This window comes from Neodiprion lecontei, chromosome 4 (genome assembly GCF_021901455.1).
Source record: "Neodiprion lecontei isolate iyNeoLeco1 chromosome 4, iyNeoLeco1.1, whole genome shotgun sequence".
Taxonomy (NCBI): Eukaryota; Metazoa; Arthropoda; class Insecta; order Hymenoptera; family Diprionidae; genus Neodiprion; species Neodiprion lecontei.
The window spans coordinates 36427186-36446128 of NC_060263.1; the positions used below are offsets into that span (position 1 = coordinate 36427186).

Consider the following 18943-nt stretch of genomic DNA (forward strand, 5'->3'; position numbering starts at 1 on the left):
ATGGCTATAAGTTGTCTGTGGATCACGGTGAATGCAGCCAGCATCATGTCGAAATCGTATCTCTCTGATGTTCTGCAATAAGTTCTCAACTCTACCGTTGGAACATCTCAGAGGGCGCAAGCGCACGACGATTTTCGGTTGTCACACCAAAGTCCACTAGGGGGACTGTCTTTACATTCTTGAGTCACCGGCGAGGGAGACGAAGTGAAAAAAATGGCGATGTCTAGCGTTGTCGCTGTATCGTGAGCATAATGGTTTTCGGCACAACATTACAGTTGAAAATACGATAGAGTTTCATTATTAAGTGTGAATTATTCGTTACACGACGAGTCTCGAGTACCCACGAAGAAGAAATGGATCAGGCTCCTGCAGGTAGAGAAAAAAAATCACAATCCCAAGAATCAACGAAGCGCGGTATTATTTCCACACTACGTATCACGTATCAATTAATTTTTCGGCTTAATTTTTCGCCCATCAATACAATATTACTCTCCACCTTTACAACTTGACGAGTAAATACAAATCACTGCAGATTTCTCTCACCCTGTGCTACACAAACATATCGTTGTGTACAGGAATTGTATTAGGTTATGTGGCTCCTCTCACGTCCACCTTAAAATTGCCGAAATCGGCACCCCGATGAGAATTTGGAATTTTGATTTATTACTAAGTATGACTATCTACGAATCTTTTACAACACTCGGCGAAATATCGGTGATTATTTTTGTTTTCCACGTTCACATTCATTGTCCGTTCGCTGCTTTCTCTCCTACAATCACCCTTCAAGATATACAATCTGTTAATCAAACCTTAGGTATGGTTATGATTTTAACAGGGTAAATATTTGTATTCCATATTCATTTCACAACACGTAATCGACATCTAAATTGCGATCAAACAAGTCTGGAGAATCTTTTAAGTTATATCATAAACGATTTGTCTCAAGAGAAATATCTGATACTCTTCAATACCGCAATAACATTATATTGATATCCTTATCTTGATATCATATCTTGTTCTGCGATGGTTACATATTGTTTCCATTTATATTTTAAAGTTAATAAATAACAGGATAGCTATCTAAATGTTGGATTATTTTTTATATCAGAACTGTAACTAGGATATTGTACTTATATGTCATAATGATTTCTTGAATATTTTAGAAAATAATCTGTCTAGAAAATAATACCGGGTAAGATGATGATCCTTTTTTTCCATGAAATATGATGTAAGCTTACATTGTTGTTGGATGCCGATTGTTCTAACAAAGTTCTGTTTTAAATGATTTAATAGACACGGACTTGCGCAACATCATAGACAAGCTGGCTCAATTTGTCGCACGTAACGGACCAGAGTTTGAGCAGATGACGAAAAACAAGCAAAAGGATAACCCGAAGTTTGGTTTCCTGTTTGGCGGAGAGCACTTTAACTACTATCAATACAAAGTGACAACGGAGCAAGCCAGTAAGTGGGAACAAATCCCCTTAACAACGTACAAAAAAAGGTCTTCGTTCAATGAGCTAGAAGCAAACCCAAAAAAAAAAAAAACAAAAAAACGACTATGAGAAAACGTATGAAATCGTCAAATGAACAAAACATCACCACCGTGCAATGAGATGAAAAATGTCATTTGTGCAAATCAGGACATCGTTCAAGATTTTGGGAATCGTTATTTATTATAAGACTTGAAAAAAACTAGAAATGTGAAAGGGGCTTTCTTAAAATACAAATAAGAACAAGATGTAGCTTTAGGATTGTTATCTGATCCAAGATTAGATCGGCAAGGATACAAATGTTTAAAATACCAACTACTTTTATGTTTATGAAGAGTACTACACACTGCCGCAGTAAAATCTGTTTTACATACATGCTCCTGTACTCAACTGTTTGGTGTAGCACGATGAAAGAAAGAAAACAACACATTCTGTGTTCAGTGGCGCTTTAAATTTAACAGTAGACTTAATGCATTCTTACATGATGCCAGAAAAATTAATATGTGCCATTCGAAGATATTCATCCAAAAAACAACCGAATTAAAAATGACAAAAAAATAACAAAAAAAAAGTAAAAAACATGGACCATTAGTTTATTTTTTCAATATCATGAAGAAATGAAAACAAATTGCAATAATCCACCGTCATTCGTTTACAGTTTTAAAGCAAAAAGGAATAAATCCAATGCAAAATGCCGACCCACGTTTAAACGTTTCGCAGCAGCAGCAAACAGCCGCGGCCGTCGCTTCGCCACAAAATAACGTCAGTCTTGCCTCGAGCCTGAGCGCTCAAAACAACGGTTTAAGCCAAGTGGTCGGGAACCCAGGGCCCGTTATACCAGGGATAACTGGGGTACCCGGAGTATCCGGAGTTCCAGGACCAATCGGAGGGCCTGGAAATGTGGGACCACCTGTTGGGGCCATTCCTGGACCAATAAGGAACGTGAATTCGCCGATCGGAGGAGTTAATTCTGGTGTCAATATTGCCGGTCCTTCAGGTTGGTTGCGAAATGAACTTGCGCAGCTTCAGTCACAGCAAGCTACACTCCGAGAACAAGTTAGGCAATCTGAGCAAAACCTCGCTGCCCAACACGCCGCTTTAATGGCTCAACAACAAGGGAGAGTCGAGGAGGCTGTCAGACAAGCTCAAGAAGCATCGCTGCAAAATAATGCTCAGCATACAAACACTGACCTTTCTGCATTTGATTCTGTACTACAACCCATTATCGAGAGCTGCACTAAGGACAGCATCAGTGCCGGAAAGGCTTGGATACTACAGAATTCTATCACAGCACAAAGCAATCAAGTTATCGCTGAGCATTTGCTGAAAAAGTATGTATATCTGTTCATCACCATTTCTCGATGTGTTTAAAGTTATCAAAATTTCACATCAAAGCTTAGCCGGCAACAAAACCATATTAATTTTTTTTTTAATCGAATTATAGTAATTTCTGTAATAAATTTTAGAGTAATTCAAGGAGCAGCTTTCAGCCAGAAGTTACACGTGATTTACTTAGTAAACGATGTTCTTCATCATTGGTAAGCACACAAGTGTATTTCACAAAGAGGATTATTATTTCAAAAGTTTATTTCGACTCAGTGCTTACCTGAAGGTAGGATAAGCAGACTGGTCAAATGAATGCAAACTGGAAATGCATATAACTGGTTTATAAAAGATATTCTAGAATTGGTTCTGTACCTTTTTATCCAACACATACAATATAATCATGTATACATTATTGTAAATCTTAAAACAATTTCTTAGTGCGAGGAAAAAATCAATCGATCTTCGCAAAGCAATGGAAAGCGTTGTTGTCCCGATGTTCTGCAACACGTCATTGGCTGCTACCGATGAACAGCTTAATAAATTGAACAAACTTTTAAGCCTTTGGGAATCTAAAAATAATTACTTTGACGATGGAATAATCGAGAAGTTGAAGCAACCGAGTATATCTTGGTCAGAATACCAGGCCAGTTTAGTTTCAAAACATGCAAGTGCCATTACACCAATCACCACATCAACCAAACAGACTTTTGAAAATTATCAAGCTCAGCATCAGGCCTTCATCAATCATGCTATGAGACAAATTCAAACTATAGAGCAGCAGAAAATTTCCATTGATCAGCAGCTTAAAGCTCCACCACCTCCGCCACCGCAAATGGTAAGCTTTGTTGTAAAATAAACTGATATTGCATATTCAAAAAATGTTTCGCGCTTCTAATTAATGAAAATGTTTTATACAGAACCAACCAAATTTAAACATACCACCAACTCACACTGGGCCGCCTCCTCCAATGTCTGGTGGTGATATGAATTTTAGTCAGCCCCCACCAGGCTGGGGAGTTCCTGGGGCTCCGGAACCACCTCCGTTTACCAATGTTCCATTACCGGACTTCTCTAAACCACCACCTGGCTTTGGCCCTCCACCGATCATTCACGAACCATCCATGGAAGATCTTATGCCTAGTATGCCATACTTCGAATTACCAGCTGGCTTAATGGTCCCACTCATCAAATTGGAGGACGGCGAATATAAGTCATTAGATCCAGATGCTATAAGACTTCCACCACCGGCTCCACCGAGTGATAGATTAGTTGCTGCAGTCGAAGCATTTTATGCTCCTCCAAATCACGATTCACCCAGGGATAGGTAAATCAATGTTTAGTAATAATTTCATGTTATACCGACACATTTACATACGATATTCAGGCAAATACACCAATTCACAGCGATGTGACGCTGATGTTAGGTATATTACTATTGGACTAAATGCATGCATGCTTATATTGTTACTATCGAATTTTAGTGACGGCTGGGAGAAACTCGGTCTGTATGAGTACTACAAGGCGAAAAATGCGGCACGCAAACGAAAGGAGGAAGACATTCTGAGTGGATTAAGACAGAGGTCTCGATCACCGTCCCCTATTTTAAGGCCACGATCTAAAAGCCCGAGTCCGCCCAAAAAACGATACAGAAGTAAATCTCGCAGCAGATCCAGGTCTAGATCGAAGGGCCGAAGCAGATCTAGATCACCAACGAGTAATCACCGGCGCAATTCCCGTAATAGTAGCAATCACAATAGCAGGAGTAGGAGAAACAGAAGAAATAGCAACAAAGAAAGGAGTCCAGACAGCAAGCGAGGGGACAGATCTGACCGAAGTCCTACGCCACCTAGTTTTCTGTAAGCATATTTACGTCATTATATTTTTTTTAAACTTAATTAGTGAGTTAAAATTATTTAAAATTCGCGTGGTTAGTTTCCTTGTACGATTTTTCGTAACTTTGTCAAATGGAAAAATCAATTTGTTGACTTTTTTCGATATAGTTCCGGTACAAAAGTACATTTTTCATTCAAATGAATTTTACCAATATGTGATAACGAAATGCTGACTTATACACTTCAATAGGGGATCAACGTACAGCAAAGCACAGCAGGAGATAAGTTTAGATGAGAGTAATAAAGGCCATCAATTATTGAAAAAAATGGGATGGGGTGGAGCTGGTTTGGGTGCAAATGAACAAGGAATTGAAGCACCGATATCAGGAGGGGAAATACGGGACAAAAATGACCAGTACAAAGGTGTTGGGATTAATTTGAATGACCCGTACGAGAACTTCAGAAAAAGTAAAGGCCAAGCTTTTATCACGCGAATGAAAGCAAGAGCGGAGGAAAGAGCGGAAGAAAGAGCAGAACGAGATTGAATTATTTTATAATTAAATATATGATATTGTCTCTAATATCGACATTGTAAGACAAAAGTGCGGCTGTTTATACGTATACTCACGTGTACGTACTTGTACGTGTACATAATATAGATGTACACAGTGTAACCGTTGCTTGTGAGCAAAGGAACAGAAATGAAAAGGGAGACGCATTTTTTTACTTGACGAAGGAAGACATTTTCGTAAAATAAAAGATTTTGCATTCATACCATTTGGTATAAAAACACCCTAAAACAATGTGGAATAATTAAAAAAGACTTACTACGTTGTTTATTGTTTCATCAAAATGGAAACTTAACGATAGCCCCTGATTTTTGCATGGTCTTTAGTCATGGTCAAAGCTTAAAGATTCTTTGACTTTTGAACGATATTATTTATTACTTTATCGTATTCAACCCCGGCAATATGTGTCAGTTTTTATATGTACGGATCACAATGTGTTTTCTTACACGAATAACTAAGTCTACACAGTTATTTCATCGTTTAAAAGTTCGTTAGCTATTTGCGAGGAACGTTTCACAATTTTAACTGCTATTCTGAAACAACACAAAAAAAGAAACAACAATTAGTAGAAAGGGCGCATTCAAGCATCAACAAGAATATTATGTTATCAAATGATGTGTACAATGTCAATACGTTTACAGAAATTTGTTCATAGAATGAAGATAATCTGTACGAAAGGAGAATAAATAAGAAAAAAAACGTTACAGAATTTAAAAAAACGAATGCATGCTTGTATACTACCAATTTGATTTACCTGATCAGTAAAACAAATTTATGGATTATAGAAATCACGAATAATTAATGGCGGATTGTCTTTCGATTAGAATCATGTAAAAGGATTTATGTCAGTTAATTGTGGTTCGCTGTTTGAGCTAAGATCAAGTATTGATAAAACTTTGGTTATTTGCGGTTGGTAAAAAGACTAGTGGTTTTTGATTTTTTTTTTAACTACCTAAAAGTCAATAATTAGAAACAGTGAAGCTTAGTTCAGGCATATCTCGCATAAGAAACAAGAATAAAAACGAAAAGAAATCATGGTGGGTTGAAATATTACATTGTAGCAATGAAGAAAGGAAGAGAAAACTTAATCAAAGAACGGAAAACTGCCTATACCCGTATACATTACTCATTATTTATAACGTACATATTTTGCATTTCCCATTACTGATTTTATGTGTTTATTATTTCGAGCTGAGAATAGACTCGTTATCATTAATTTACAATTACAGTTGTTGAAAGTATAATATGTATATACTCAAGTCAGTGCATTTCTCTCCAGGAGCAACAACATGCCTTATTTGAAAAAATGTTGAAAATTCAACAACTGTATTTATAGACTTAATTAATCATTCTGTTGAACTTAACTACATTCTAAATAGCTCAAAACTAAATACTGTACAGTTGGTATAAATCTGTTAATAATAAATAAGTAATAACAATAATTATAACCAACGATGTGCAAAAATATTTTTAATCGGTTATTCCGGTGAGTGTTATTCTGCACGTGCAAAAAACTTGTAAGATGGAAAAAAAATAAATAGGAAACCGAGAAACAGTATTGGGCCAATAAGAAATAAAAATTAGGAAGTACAGAGATCAATTTTTTATATTTATCAAATGATTTGGAGGTTTGGATAATCATAAAATTTTGGCAGACGGTCCGATACATTACGTGCTGGTTCAAGATAGATGCCTTCTATTTTTTTCGTTTATCTGCAATTTTTTATTTCTATGATTTGGAAAATTTTCAATTTTCTCCGATCTTGATCAATTTGTGAGAGCAACTACGCGCATTATCTACTTTTAATCCGCATTGTAAAAACTGGATGACGTACTGATCTGCTGATGACATCGTACGTTTCGTTCAATTTATCACTCAAGTTTATTGTGTATTTTCTTGTAATGACAGCGGTGAGGCACTACGATGAACTGCTATTACCGTATCACACTTTATACAATGGCGTTACCAGTACGTAACGTTACGTTGATTCCTGGCTGGTGGTATAGTTTCTGACACCGGAACATTTTAATAGATAACTTAAAACTTCTCTATGCTTGGTAAAAGAAGTTTGCTCGCAACGAGATCAAAGTTTCAAAAACATGTCTTATCGCGGTTAGCGTGTTTCTGCCTTGAGAACACATCATTGAGCATAGATATAATTTGACCGTCTGCAAACGAGCTTCGAGGGGTTTTAATCTTGGTTGCCCCTTTGACCCCCCCCAATGAGAACTGATAACCAAACTGAATATTTCCAATGCTGAACCGGTTTCACAGATATCTCGGGCACGTAAACAGACCTCATGATCAACTTCGCAGCTTTTGCTAAAGCACAATCTTGGAGTTAAGCCGGTGCAGCTTTCAATGAAAACTAACACGTTTTCTTTTCCCGTTTTTTTTTTTTTTGCTTAATTTTTTTCCTCTTTTTTACGCATTCGTGTTGAGAATTAAAAAATAATTGTACAATAAGTGAGGACTGATCAGCGGAATTGAGCTTACCGATTTTCGAGCGACAAATGATCGTTGTAGAATCAATTTTTAGGAAGCCTTTCTTATCGTTTGGGAATTGTGAAAACTAAAAAATAAGCCTACTCTGAAATTCGGTGGGTTGGATTGAGAGCTGCGAAGATGCGATAAATGTTTACATTTTTCCGCTGTAGGTTTTCAGGAGTTCATCGCAGCGAATTGAGATGAAGCGCAAACCTTTTCTTGCATGAAATAACGTGGAAATAGTGTCGTAATTCATTGGTTCCATAATTTTTCAAAACCATTTAAAATTTTCTGGAGAAATACAAAGATGTTAGCCTTTCTTTCTCTCTGATTTTTGGAGCTGAAAATTTTTGGTCTTAGAATTGAGTTGAATGTCCCTTTCTCGACTAATTGGACGTCAGGTAGAATTTAACAGAAACAGTAAAAAACATCGTAAGATTAACAGGTGTAAAAACACTGCTGTTGAGATTCTGACTTTTACTCTTTGAAAACATTTTTAATACCCTACTCAAGCAGGCTCTACTTGTAAATCATCGTCTCAAATTTATTCTTCAATCGTATGATTATATCGATGAGCTCTGAGTCTGGTGTATCGGACCAACGGCAGTTACGGGTACTTGGCTGTCGGTCCAAGGTCACATTCATGAAATTACTTGGATCATATGATCAGCGATGGGGTTTTCCGAGCTCTTTAATACTGCAAAATCACTCTAGAAGTAAAATTGCGAGGTCATAACGGTTCCGAAAGAAAGTAAAACTCTGCACTCCAAGCATAATAATAGAAATACGCGAATAATTAGCCCTCTGGTCTGGACCTGGGTCATTAATGACCTGGCGGTATTTTAAAAGTTACGCTCCTGCGAAGGGAATTTGTTTTCTTTTTTAAATAACTATTTATCGATTGTAGATATCGCATTTGCGTTTGCATATCCTTACTCAGGACATTCCGACGATGCCAATTTACTATTAAAATTATAAAAACTAAAAAATGGTGCAGACTAGAGTATCAGCAGAGTATCGTCGTTGCGTACCCGTGACTTGCATTTCACTCGTCACCGGATGCACCCAAGTATGCAGATATTACCACATGATCGCGGATTACGGCTTTGTTAGGAAAGGAAGGAATTGCGGTAATGGCGTAAGTGCAACGTGATCAAATTCCGAACAAATTGTGCGGGCGAAGGATTGACTGAGAAACATGCGACGTGTGAGAGAGCGCGATTCTCGAAGGAAAGGACCTCGGCTGGCCGACCAGTCACGGGGCTCACCACGCTTTTACTCACGATCAGCGCCGCGCAACACGTGCGCAAAATGTGCATTCAGGGTCCGATTCGTTGCTGCAAAGATTCCATTTAGGTGTAGTATTTATAGTCGCACGTAATGCGCGCTTGCACATGAGACCGAGAATATATTGTGCAAACCAGGGCGTGTGAGAACATCCGTGTTTTCCGTTCGAGCTTTCGTTGCGAAAGTTCTACATCAGCTGCGCGCACGTTTACGTTTTCCAAATGTCTGCACGGGGTCGCGACGTTACGGCTCAAGGATAATCGGATCGGGCCACATAATTTCCCCGTAATTTTTGCAACCTCGCTGAAAACTGCAGCAATCGCTTACTGCACAGTGCGCGTAGCCACTGATCCGGAACTAAGAGAAACGCGACTCGCAACAAAACGTCGGTACTCTTGTTTTAATTGACCAAGGTCGATGGAAGGCTGTTAACGTTATAGCAGGCCGTCGTTCGCACGCTGAATCGCAATATCTATTTCGGTACGCCATATAACTATCGATGATCAAAAATCACGCGTTCTTAGCGTGATGTTTGTTTCCGAAGGAAATACAACATATTTTTGGTAACGACCTGACAACGATTCACCATTGTCAGATTCTCGGTGATAACTTAATTTTACGTTATACGCTATACGGAAATAAACCATCAATTTGCTGTCGTTATACGCAGTTGTGTCGCCGTTTCCCCAGGCTGTAACAAATTTTAGAAACAAACAATCTAACTCGTGTGTACCAAATATAATTAGCTTTCAAAGAAATAAATTACGATTTCACGCGTTGTTAAACTGCTTCTGTTGCAGGTTTTTACACGTATCCGAGAAGTTGTCTAATTGTCATCGGACTATGTGACGTTGCTGCGTAACGATACTCAACCAGGTATAATATATCTCTGATAAATTGATTCGATGTAGCAAACTGTGTTCAACGAAATGAATAATTATTACAGTGTATCTTGAGAGCGGTGAATTCCGCACACGCCTCACATTACGCTCGATAAATTTTCAAACTTTCCTGTATACGTTACGATAAATACAAGTTGCAGAGAGGGTTTTACGGGGATGCCCTAGTCGATTTCGACGTTGACATTTGTATCTTCAAATATGAAAGTCTGCGTATTTCGACAGCGAAAAAGGACTCAACAGCCCCACTCTGTACACAATTTTGAACAAAAATACTCCAATATGTTTCCATTTGACGCAGAAATAAAGAAATGGCAATAGTAAATTCATAGATTCGAATTATGCCCTCTAAAATTCTTATAGCCTTGGAGAGTTTGCATACTGTGAATTGGTGCAAGTATTTGTACAAAAATTGAACGCCACGGACAGCATTCTTGAGAAAGTATAATACATACAATCGCGGTTGAGTTGCGAAATTTATAATACGCACCTTCGGCAAGAGAGTCGTCGAATCGTTTCCAGGAAGTTACGAGCGTGCTGACACGTTGCAACTTGATTCGTGCAGATTTGGGGGATTACATACATCCGGTATTCAGCTGAGAATTCAATAACGACGCTGAAGCAACGCATGGCAGTTATATGTCCTCAATTTTTGCTTACAATAATCGCAGAGAATCGCTTAATTTGTCTCTGACCGTTCAGTGCAGTTCCACACGTACGCCATTTCTGTATATTACAACATCGTCGTTCATGCTTTCGCGTAGAAATGTTAATGTTGCCAAATGGATTATACTTGAAGTGCGTTTAAACTCTGGCAAAAAATTTCATGTGACTTTGCGTTACGACCGATATCTAGAGACGTAAGATTTTTCATGCTCCAAAAACGTCTTACCGCAAGCTTACGTAACGGAGTATAAAACTAGTCGTTGATCCTCAGGATGAATTTATCCGCGACACGCGATAGACAGAACAGATAGTAAGCAGATGATTCGGAGACGTGCCGTTCCGATACCTTCAGTATCGATAAGACTGATAAAAGCTGGCTAACCAGCCGTCGATTAGGCCGCAATATAATCGGCGAGTAAAGCGGCGTTTTGAGGATAATTTTATCGCCAAAAGCCAAGTGAGAAATGGGGTCAAGGTGTCAAATTGTGGCAAACACGATAAGAGTGTTACACACGAGCAGAAGGACTCACGCACTCGTATTACACGTCTTATGTATAATGTGACTTTACGCTTTGAAAAACAAATGACTAATGTAAAACGAACGGAAGGCAGGGGAAAATCTCTGCGGCTACATTTGAGCTTATTGCATACCGTGTGTTAAAGATTTCCTTGGGAACGTTTCCGTTGAATAAGTAAGAAAACCGCCGTGCAGTCACGTATGCACATGGGTACGTTACCTACTGCACGTGTCACAAGTGACGGCTATTAAAATTCGATTACCGGGATAATTGTGATTTTATACCGTAACTAGTCACTTAATAAGCTCTTTCTAGGCCGCTCTATACGTATATCCTTCTCTCTCTCTTTTTCTCTCTTTCTATTTTTAGCGGGGTCAAGATACAAATTGTCAGAAGTATACATATAGATACGTCACAGTTTGCGCGTTACTGGCTATGCGTCAGCTGAACTTACACGTGTGGCTCACGTATAGTACTTACAGTGTTAGCAGTCGTTAGTGCCTTATTATAGTTCAGCACAGAGTTAATATACCGAGACGTATATAATCGGCAACAGTTCGCCGAATGAATTTGTTGCCATTCCTCAAAGCCAAGATTTCTATACAATGAATTTTGTAAACACCTTATTATTTTCAGTTATTTATAAGAATAATTACACACCGTTAAAGCTGCTTACAATTATAATGTATGTTAATGTACAATACATTGACTTTGTTGTATACAAGTATTTATGCAGTAATAACAATTTATATCAATCACTTCTTACTCATGGTTATGTCAAGGTTTGACGGGGGTTCCTACAGCCGTCCTATCGCAAATATTCATTACACGTATGTGTACATTAGGCGTTTATTTTCAATCCTGCGTTACGTATATACGTCTTGTAATTTTCTTCGGAGAACATTTGAAATGTTGGTCTTTAAAAATAGACTTAAGATTACCTATATTTTGGAGTACTGAGATTCGACCCAAAGATCATCAAATAGGAGTCTGCCTTATTTTCCCTGCATGATATCAATTTTTCCCTTGGCATTCAACGAAATCTAACAACAGGCGGCTCGATATTCGAGTAATTCGTCCAGACTGATCAGCTGATTCTCAGTTTCGACGCCATATTGAGTTTGGTTAGGTCCGTATGCTGAGTATCAGTTATTCGACGAAAGAAACATCCAGAAACTTTGGTAAATTTAAATATGAAATTCTTCCAATTTCTAGATGGAGAATTGCTGTAGCGTCGTGGTTACGTCCGAAGTGAACTGCGTGCTCGGTGAATTGAAACGAAGAATTATTAATCAGGTAATTTGTATGAGATGGATGGCACGTGATATGGCGCCGAAAAGAGTAATCAGCTCATCGTTCGTGGTTATAAATTTTTCGATTAACGCACTGCGAACAATTGGGTTTTTATCCTGTAACTTTGAAGCGAACCGGGCGTAAAAAATTGTCTAAAAACAACTTTGATTACTCTATTATGAATGCCTGGGAACGGTAAATATATAATTTTCACATGTCGGATTGCCGTGGAGATTGGAGAATTATTACAATTAGAAAAATCGGCCATAAACCGACCAACATAACGGCAGTCAGCCTAAGAAGTTGTGAATCGTGTGGTCAACTGTCGCGTGTCTATCCATGTATACACACACCGCTAATATTAGCTCGTACGTTCGAAAATAACTCGTCTATATTCGCGAGTACCGCGATGGAAAATACGAGCTACGTGGGTAGGTTGAAAAATACGACGCATTCGTCCGATATACGGAATGCATGTAGGTACATACACATGTATGTATAACAGGACGTCGCCGATTGATAGGTAGGCCGAGAATTATTTTCGGACGAATCGTTTAACGTCGATTCTCCCTGTGTAGAATGTAATCCACGGTGCACGCGCGCGAAGCAAGTAATTCCGTCGGCTACGTCATTCCGACGGTCACCCAGCCAAACAGATCGCGTGACTGCAGCGGTTGATAACGCGAGTGTCACGTCGTCGCCTTGGTTGTGTTAATGTTGTTAATGTCGGAGCAGATAGTAGTGCAGGCGCTGTATTATCGTCCCGCACAATTGCCCCGATACTTTGTTTTTCAATCACGTACGTGCCGCAATTGCATCGAATCGTCGTGTCGAATACAGTAGAGAAAAAGTAGTACGTGTAATGCGATCTTCGCAGTTTTCTCAATCAACGGTCGACGCTCTACCTCAAATCACGTAATCCCTGGTAGGAATAATTTTTACAACCTGTCCACGACGAATTTTATTTTACGGTTAAGTAGAGAAATTCAAAATACTTTCGTGGTTTTGTCAGAGAATTTTTTGCGAGTGGGGAAGCCGCCCTATTGAGAGAGATTACTGTAAAATATCGTAGAACTTTCTAATTTTACCGGAATGATAAATGTTGGTTTTATTTCGTAAGACTCACCAAAAGTGACTATAAATATACGAAAGGTTCTCTAAATCCGTCTAGATCACACTCACGATCGAGAAATAAGACGATCCGTCTTCGGACGTAGCCCGCAATTATATTCGGTACTTAAGTTGTCTGCAACAAGTTTTCCTTGTGGGAGAAATGCGACATCTAGCCGTAACTCGAAAATAATATCTCATACCGTCTCATAAATATTCGTTAATCTTATCGATCTAAATCGAACTATAAAATTGCCGACCGTCACAATTTTTCGTAAAATTTCGAGTTTACAAAAAGTTGTACTTCTCAATGAAATTCTTGGAATAATACGAGAAAAAAAATGTACGTTGTCTGGATTCGAAATTGTAATTATTTTTTACAGAAAATTATAGATTTTTATAATTTTTCGTAGAAATTTGTAATTTTCTATGCAAAATACTGCGATTTTTGACAATTTTCCCCAATGTTGTACGTTTTTTAGACGATTTCCTACGATTTTCTAATACTTCCTACAATCTTTAACCAACTGAATTTTATCGTAGTTTAGCGTAGAGATTATTTTCACCACGAACAGAATATTTGTCCAGAGTGAAAGCGACGATTACGACGAATAACAACGTTGCGCAACACGCTGGACATCGAAGGCTGCATTGCTTGACTCAATTATTCGGATCGTGCTGTGTTGACCGAATACGTACACGAGATACTCGAGTCTTTCCTCTTCACCAAATTCACTTGCTTACTTGTTTTGTGCTGGAAAGCTTTGACTTCGTCTAAACAGTGCGTGCGTGGCACGAAGCACTTGTGCATAGATATATTTGTTCAGCATCGATCGCAAGTTTCGTTTTCAGAACGGTCTGGTCATGACACATTCCGGATGTCCGGGGGTTCCCCTGAAGATCTTTAGGTTCTGAGACGATCGGGACAGTGGAGAATTTTGGCCGCGAAATAGGTGAATCATTCATGATGGTTGCGACTAAACGCTGCTGCAGCGCTTATTTATAACCGATTTGTCAGTGTCTGTTTAACGTTCGGCCTTTTGATATTACGCACATGTAACGATGGCCTTTCTGCCATCGCGGTCATGCCACTGTTCAGGATCTAGACGTCAAGGAAAGCATTGAAGAATAATCTACAAAGACGTACACGATGACCGATTTTTTCGCGGAACACAACGTAATTGTTGCAGAAAGTTGGACATTGTTAAAAAGCAATTTTGGAAGGGTTGTATTTCAGGGTAAATCGATGGCGGAAAAACATATTTTCATGTGCAGAAGTTCACTCGAGCTACTTGAGAATCTTAAATAAACTTAAACAACTGCACTTAATTGGTACTTGTAAATGTGGGGTAATTTTGAAGCTTGCACGAGATTTTTGCAAGCCGTTAGAGTTCTAGTTCATCAATACGGTCACACGTGTCGCATCATTGCCACAGAGGAATTTGTTTTAACGATATTGTCGTATTATATTGTAAAAGAAACTTGTGCAAGCGTACAAAAAAAATTTATCTCTCGTTTCAGTTAGTACCGAGATTTCTCTAAACTGCACGGATTGGTGACCTTCGAGATGACGCAATTCCAGAGCGAAGTTCTCGCCCACGTTATTAAGTAGTCGGTTATTACAGTAGAATAATCGTCCCGTTCACGCTTAGCTGCTAAGTTCAGGATAATTCCCCGTATCATACGCTCGAGAGAATCTTGGGCAAACATAACGTATCTATATCTGTCTTCGCCTCAACGACGCGACATGTTGCTACGAGGAAAATAAGTACCAGTACCAATGCAACGGCGTGCAACGGTTTTTACTCCCATACCACCGCAATAACCGAGAGGATCGAAGCACCTGCACTTCGAACTGGTTCGAACCTGCGCTTCGGAATGGTACCAACCTCTCTCACTCACACGCATCTTCGTATCCTTCTGTCCGTGAGCTCGACGAGTATATACACACCTGACACGTGTCCGTCGCTATTTACCTCGCATCGCCGCCGGTGAGGTGCATTAAGTGATGCACACCGGGTGGGAGTGGAATACCGGGAGGATATTTACGGTGTCGAATGGTCCTGGAAATTATCCTTGAAATTTTCTTGCGTCCTGAAAATGTTCTATTTTTGATGTCCTTGAATAACCTGATAATATCCTGGAAATGTCATTGAATTTGTTACGGATTTTTTACTGGAAATCATGATATTAGTTATTGCTCTGGTAATTGGAGAGGAAGCTCGCGGCTAATTTTTGATGCAATCAGCCACGCCGTAAGCGCATACAAAACCAAGGAAAAATCATGCCGCAGCTAGGACAGGAGGACTTCTGTTCGCAGGGGAGTTTTCGAGAATCGGAACTACCATCGCCTTCCGTCTTACGGTATCTGCGATATTATCAAAAGTCAAGATCAAAACTCCGATAGCAGCGTGCCTGCGTGTTGATAAATCTGATTCCGCGGACGACCTCCAAGTCGAAACCAATCAACCTCCAAGTCGTAGAGTACAGGGCTTAACATCCTCGTCTGCTTTCTAAGCTGCGTTTTGTTACAGCTATATTATTGGGATTCTCACTTTGAAATGCCTCATCTGGTGGAAAAAAATCGAACTAATGCAACCAGGCCGTTAACCACGTTTTTCCCCGCGTGGATAGTACAACAGGTATGTATTACTGATTGATGTTCAATCAATTTACGTGACACGAGTAATTTGAAGCCCCAAGAATGACGATTTGCCTTCATCGCCTTCGTTAAAATGAAAAACTTAGGTTATGTGGTGATAAAATGGCGTCGAAAAGCAGTCTCTGACGTCACGGGAACATGTTCCAATTGGATCGTAGGCCGAGCAGTTTTTCCATCGAGGATGCACGATCATGTTCGAACCCCGGATAGCCTGCATGAGCGTAAAACGACTCCGGACACCGAGTATCGGACGTTCTACGCACAGCGCATACCTAGGTATCCTAGGCGTCACAGGTATTATCCGAACGTGCGCTTAGGCCGTAGCTCTTTTTCAGAAAGAAGTGTAGCAAACAGGCCGGAGCGAGGAGAGCGCGTGACGGAACACGTGACCGAGGGCACACGGTGCTCGCGTGACAGGCCCCGTGACGTCACGCGCACGTGTCACACAGCGTGGAGAACGCGGCGACGGCGACGACGGCGAAGCCTCCCTCCTCCTCCACCTCCTCCTCCTCCTTCTCCTCCTCCTTACAGGACGCCGGACGGGAGCTCGACGTCTAGCCATGGCCTAAACGGTTCCCAGTAGCGTATCTCTTTACGGGCGAGGGCGTCGCTGGCTCGGAAGGTCGTCGAAGACGCCTCTTTCCCGGGTACGGAAACTCTCGCAATCGACCTAAAATTCGCTTCGGGGTTTTCCCGCGACGAGTTTGACCCCCTCCCCCCCCCACTTCGACCGAGATTTTCCGGGGAACGCGAGGCGTCTCCGGAATATCGATTACTGTTATTATGCGGAACGTTTTGACACTGTAGTCGTGTGCAGGTGTTGATGAAAAACGTTTCATTCCGAACGGTTGAAAAAAAATTGTCTTTTTTTTTTTATGCGAAACTGATATATAAGTTATAAGAACGGTTTCAACACTGATGGGATTTTCCAAAAACAAATTCGCGTAAAGGTCTATTCAGTGTTGTCGATACTATGTTTTCTTATTATTATTGCAACATTAGAGCTGTTTGTTTAGTTTCAAGCCTGCCGCAATTTTTTAGTTTAACACAACGACTTGATATCAATTCATCGTTGCACCAATATCAAATTATCGCAATAGTGGAACGAAAACATAGCGTAATTGGTGACTATAATAAAAAATAATGTTGGCAAATTATACTTAATTTTCTGCTCACGGTCAGAAAACTCATTTTCATTTTTTATCCAGATCGAACTAAGTATATGTTTTTCGGTTATGGTAAAAAACTGCAAATAATTAATTCTCTTTTTTCATATGTATAACTTTGCTGTTCGCGGAACAAACAAAGCACGCAATTATTTGTACCGTGCGTCTTCGTCAAGCCTTAACATTATTGCGTGTTACTCTGTGCTATTTTTTCGCAAAAATCAATCGGCAAGAAAAAATATCCGAGAGAATCTGCAGAAATTTTACGGGCATTAACTCTGGAGTACAACTCTCATAGAAAAATACATATCTCCGGTGATTTTTCACCATGATTTTAATCGATTGTCAGGATGACTCGGTGTAATCGAAAAATCGACAAAAGATTCGCAAATATTTGTCCGTCTAGCAGGTCTCTTCGACGTTTTCATTCCGTTCGTTGAATTGTCCTTCGAAATTATGTGTAATCCTGCAGACAGGTATGTACCTATACGTCATCGGTCTGGCTTGGAAAACGGATACGTAACAGGATGTCGTAAACTTGTATTAGAACATTTATAGTAATGTATAGTGCGTGTGTATATATATATATATATATATATATATATATATATATAAAATATACCTGCGTTATGTAATTTTGCCATTCCGTCGTCGTAATAATTTAATTGTGGCGAGTACATTTTCAAGTGTACAGATTCCATAGAACGGTACGCTTATAAAAACTTTAGAGAAAATAAGTATCAGAGCCAAAGAAGAAGAGCAAAAAACAGTATAAAAATTCAGAAACACGTTGGAATTGACGCACTTTATCGCGGCGGATAGCATTCGAATTAATTCAATTACTTCGAACAGGTTACACAAATTCCAACCGTATGCATTACGTCGCGTTTTATATCACAGGATCAAATCGAGGGTCAGCGACTCTATTTATAAATGGTTTTGGGTAAATTATCATTTTTATGCTGATTATATATACACGAAAATAAAATTGCAGCGCCTTTTTTTCTCCAATTTTTTTTTTTTTTTTTGGGTTCCTATAACTGTAATATAGGAATAAATTAGGGACTTGGTATTGGGCATGCAGATACTCAAAGAACAATATTTATAAAATCTGTTTTATGTATGAGGATAAATTCCTTTCGTAGACAATATCAAATACGGAGCTAAAAATGCGTTTAGCCGCATGTTTATTCCCTTGCCAATATAAATGTAATATTACAGGTGTGCGAAATGTTTCAGACTATTCCGTTATATCAGTAGAGAATTTCCACTGTCATTGTTGTCTCGAGACAAATACCTTAGCGTTTGGATAATGCGAGTATTTGGTCTACTGTAATTACAAGAGCATTTGTTTTAGGTGAATAACCAATGGATCAAAGCTCGATATTTCGCTTTCATCTATCAGTTGGAACAACAACCGAACAACAATAGTACGCCATGTATTTGTTATTCTCGGTATGAAATTGACTATCCAGCGAATCACGGTCTCGGACAAGCTGCTTAATTTCGTTTTTCGCAAAGTCTGGCGAAGTAGAAAATAAGAATTCTCAAAATGCTGAACAATTGTACACTGAGCAAAAATTTCACTTCTTATAGTAACTAGAAAAATTCAGTAATACAGGTATCGTTGAAAA

General features: G+C 39.2%; 1 protein-coding gene and 2 long non-coding RNA genes across 3 annotated transcripts; 2 read left to right on the forward strand and 1 right to left on the reverse strand.

Annotated features, from left to right (window-relative positions):
- The first annotated feature begins 127 nt into the window (after nucleotides 1-127).
- Nucleotides 128-5423, forward strand: LOC107225321 (calcium homeostasis endoplasmic reticulum protein). The gene is made up of 8 exons (XM_015665748.2): nucleotides 128-372; nucleotides 1294-1464; nucleotides 2152-2824; nucleotides 2960-3031; nucleotides 3258-3654; nucleotides 3737-4143; nucleotides 4301-4675; nucleotides 4902-5423. The coding sequence occupies exons 1-8, from the start codon at nucleotides 354-356 to the stop codon at nucleotides 5194-5196; spliced, it is 2409 nt and encodes an 802-aa protein (XP_015521234.1). The 5' UTR covers nucleotides 128-353; the 3' UTR covers nucleotides 5197-5423.
- On the reverse strand, nucleotides 5386-7161 carry LOC124294179. Its single transcript, XR_006904094.1, has 2 exons — nucleotides 7056-7161; nucleotides 5386-5753 (listed from the first exon to the last, which is right to left on the reverse strand). It is a non-coding gene; the product is annotated as an uncharacterized LOC124294179 (long non-coding RNA).
- A 1866-nt stretch (nucleotides 7162-9027) lies between these two features.
- LOC124294180 lies at nucleotides 9028-10140 on the forward strand. The gene is made up of 3 exons (XR_006904095.1): nucleotides 9028-9475; nucleotides 9796-9871; nucleotides 9942-10140. It is a non-coding gene; the product is annotated as an uncharacterized LOC124294180 (long non-coding RNA).
- The last annotated feature ends 8803 nt before the right edge of the window (nucleotides 10141-18943 follow it).

Excerpts from the sequence above, each read along its gene's own strand:
- LOC107225321 (XM_015665748.2), top strand. Across the intron at positions 2,825-2,959 it reads GCTGAGCATTTGCTGAAAAA|AGTAATTCAAGGAGCAGCTT; the intron begins GTATGTATATCT and ends AATAAATTTTAG. Across the intron at positions 3,655-3,736 it reads CACCTCCGCCACCGCAAATG|AACCAACCAAATTTAAACAT; the intron begins GTAAGCTTTGTT and ends TGTTTTATACAG.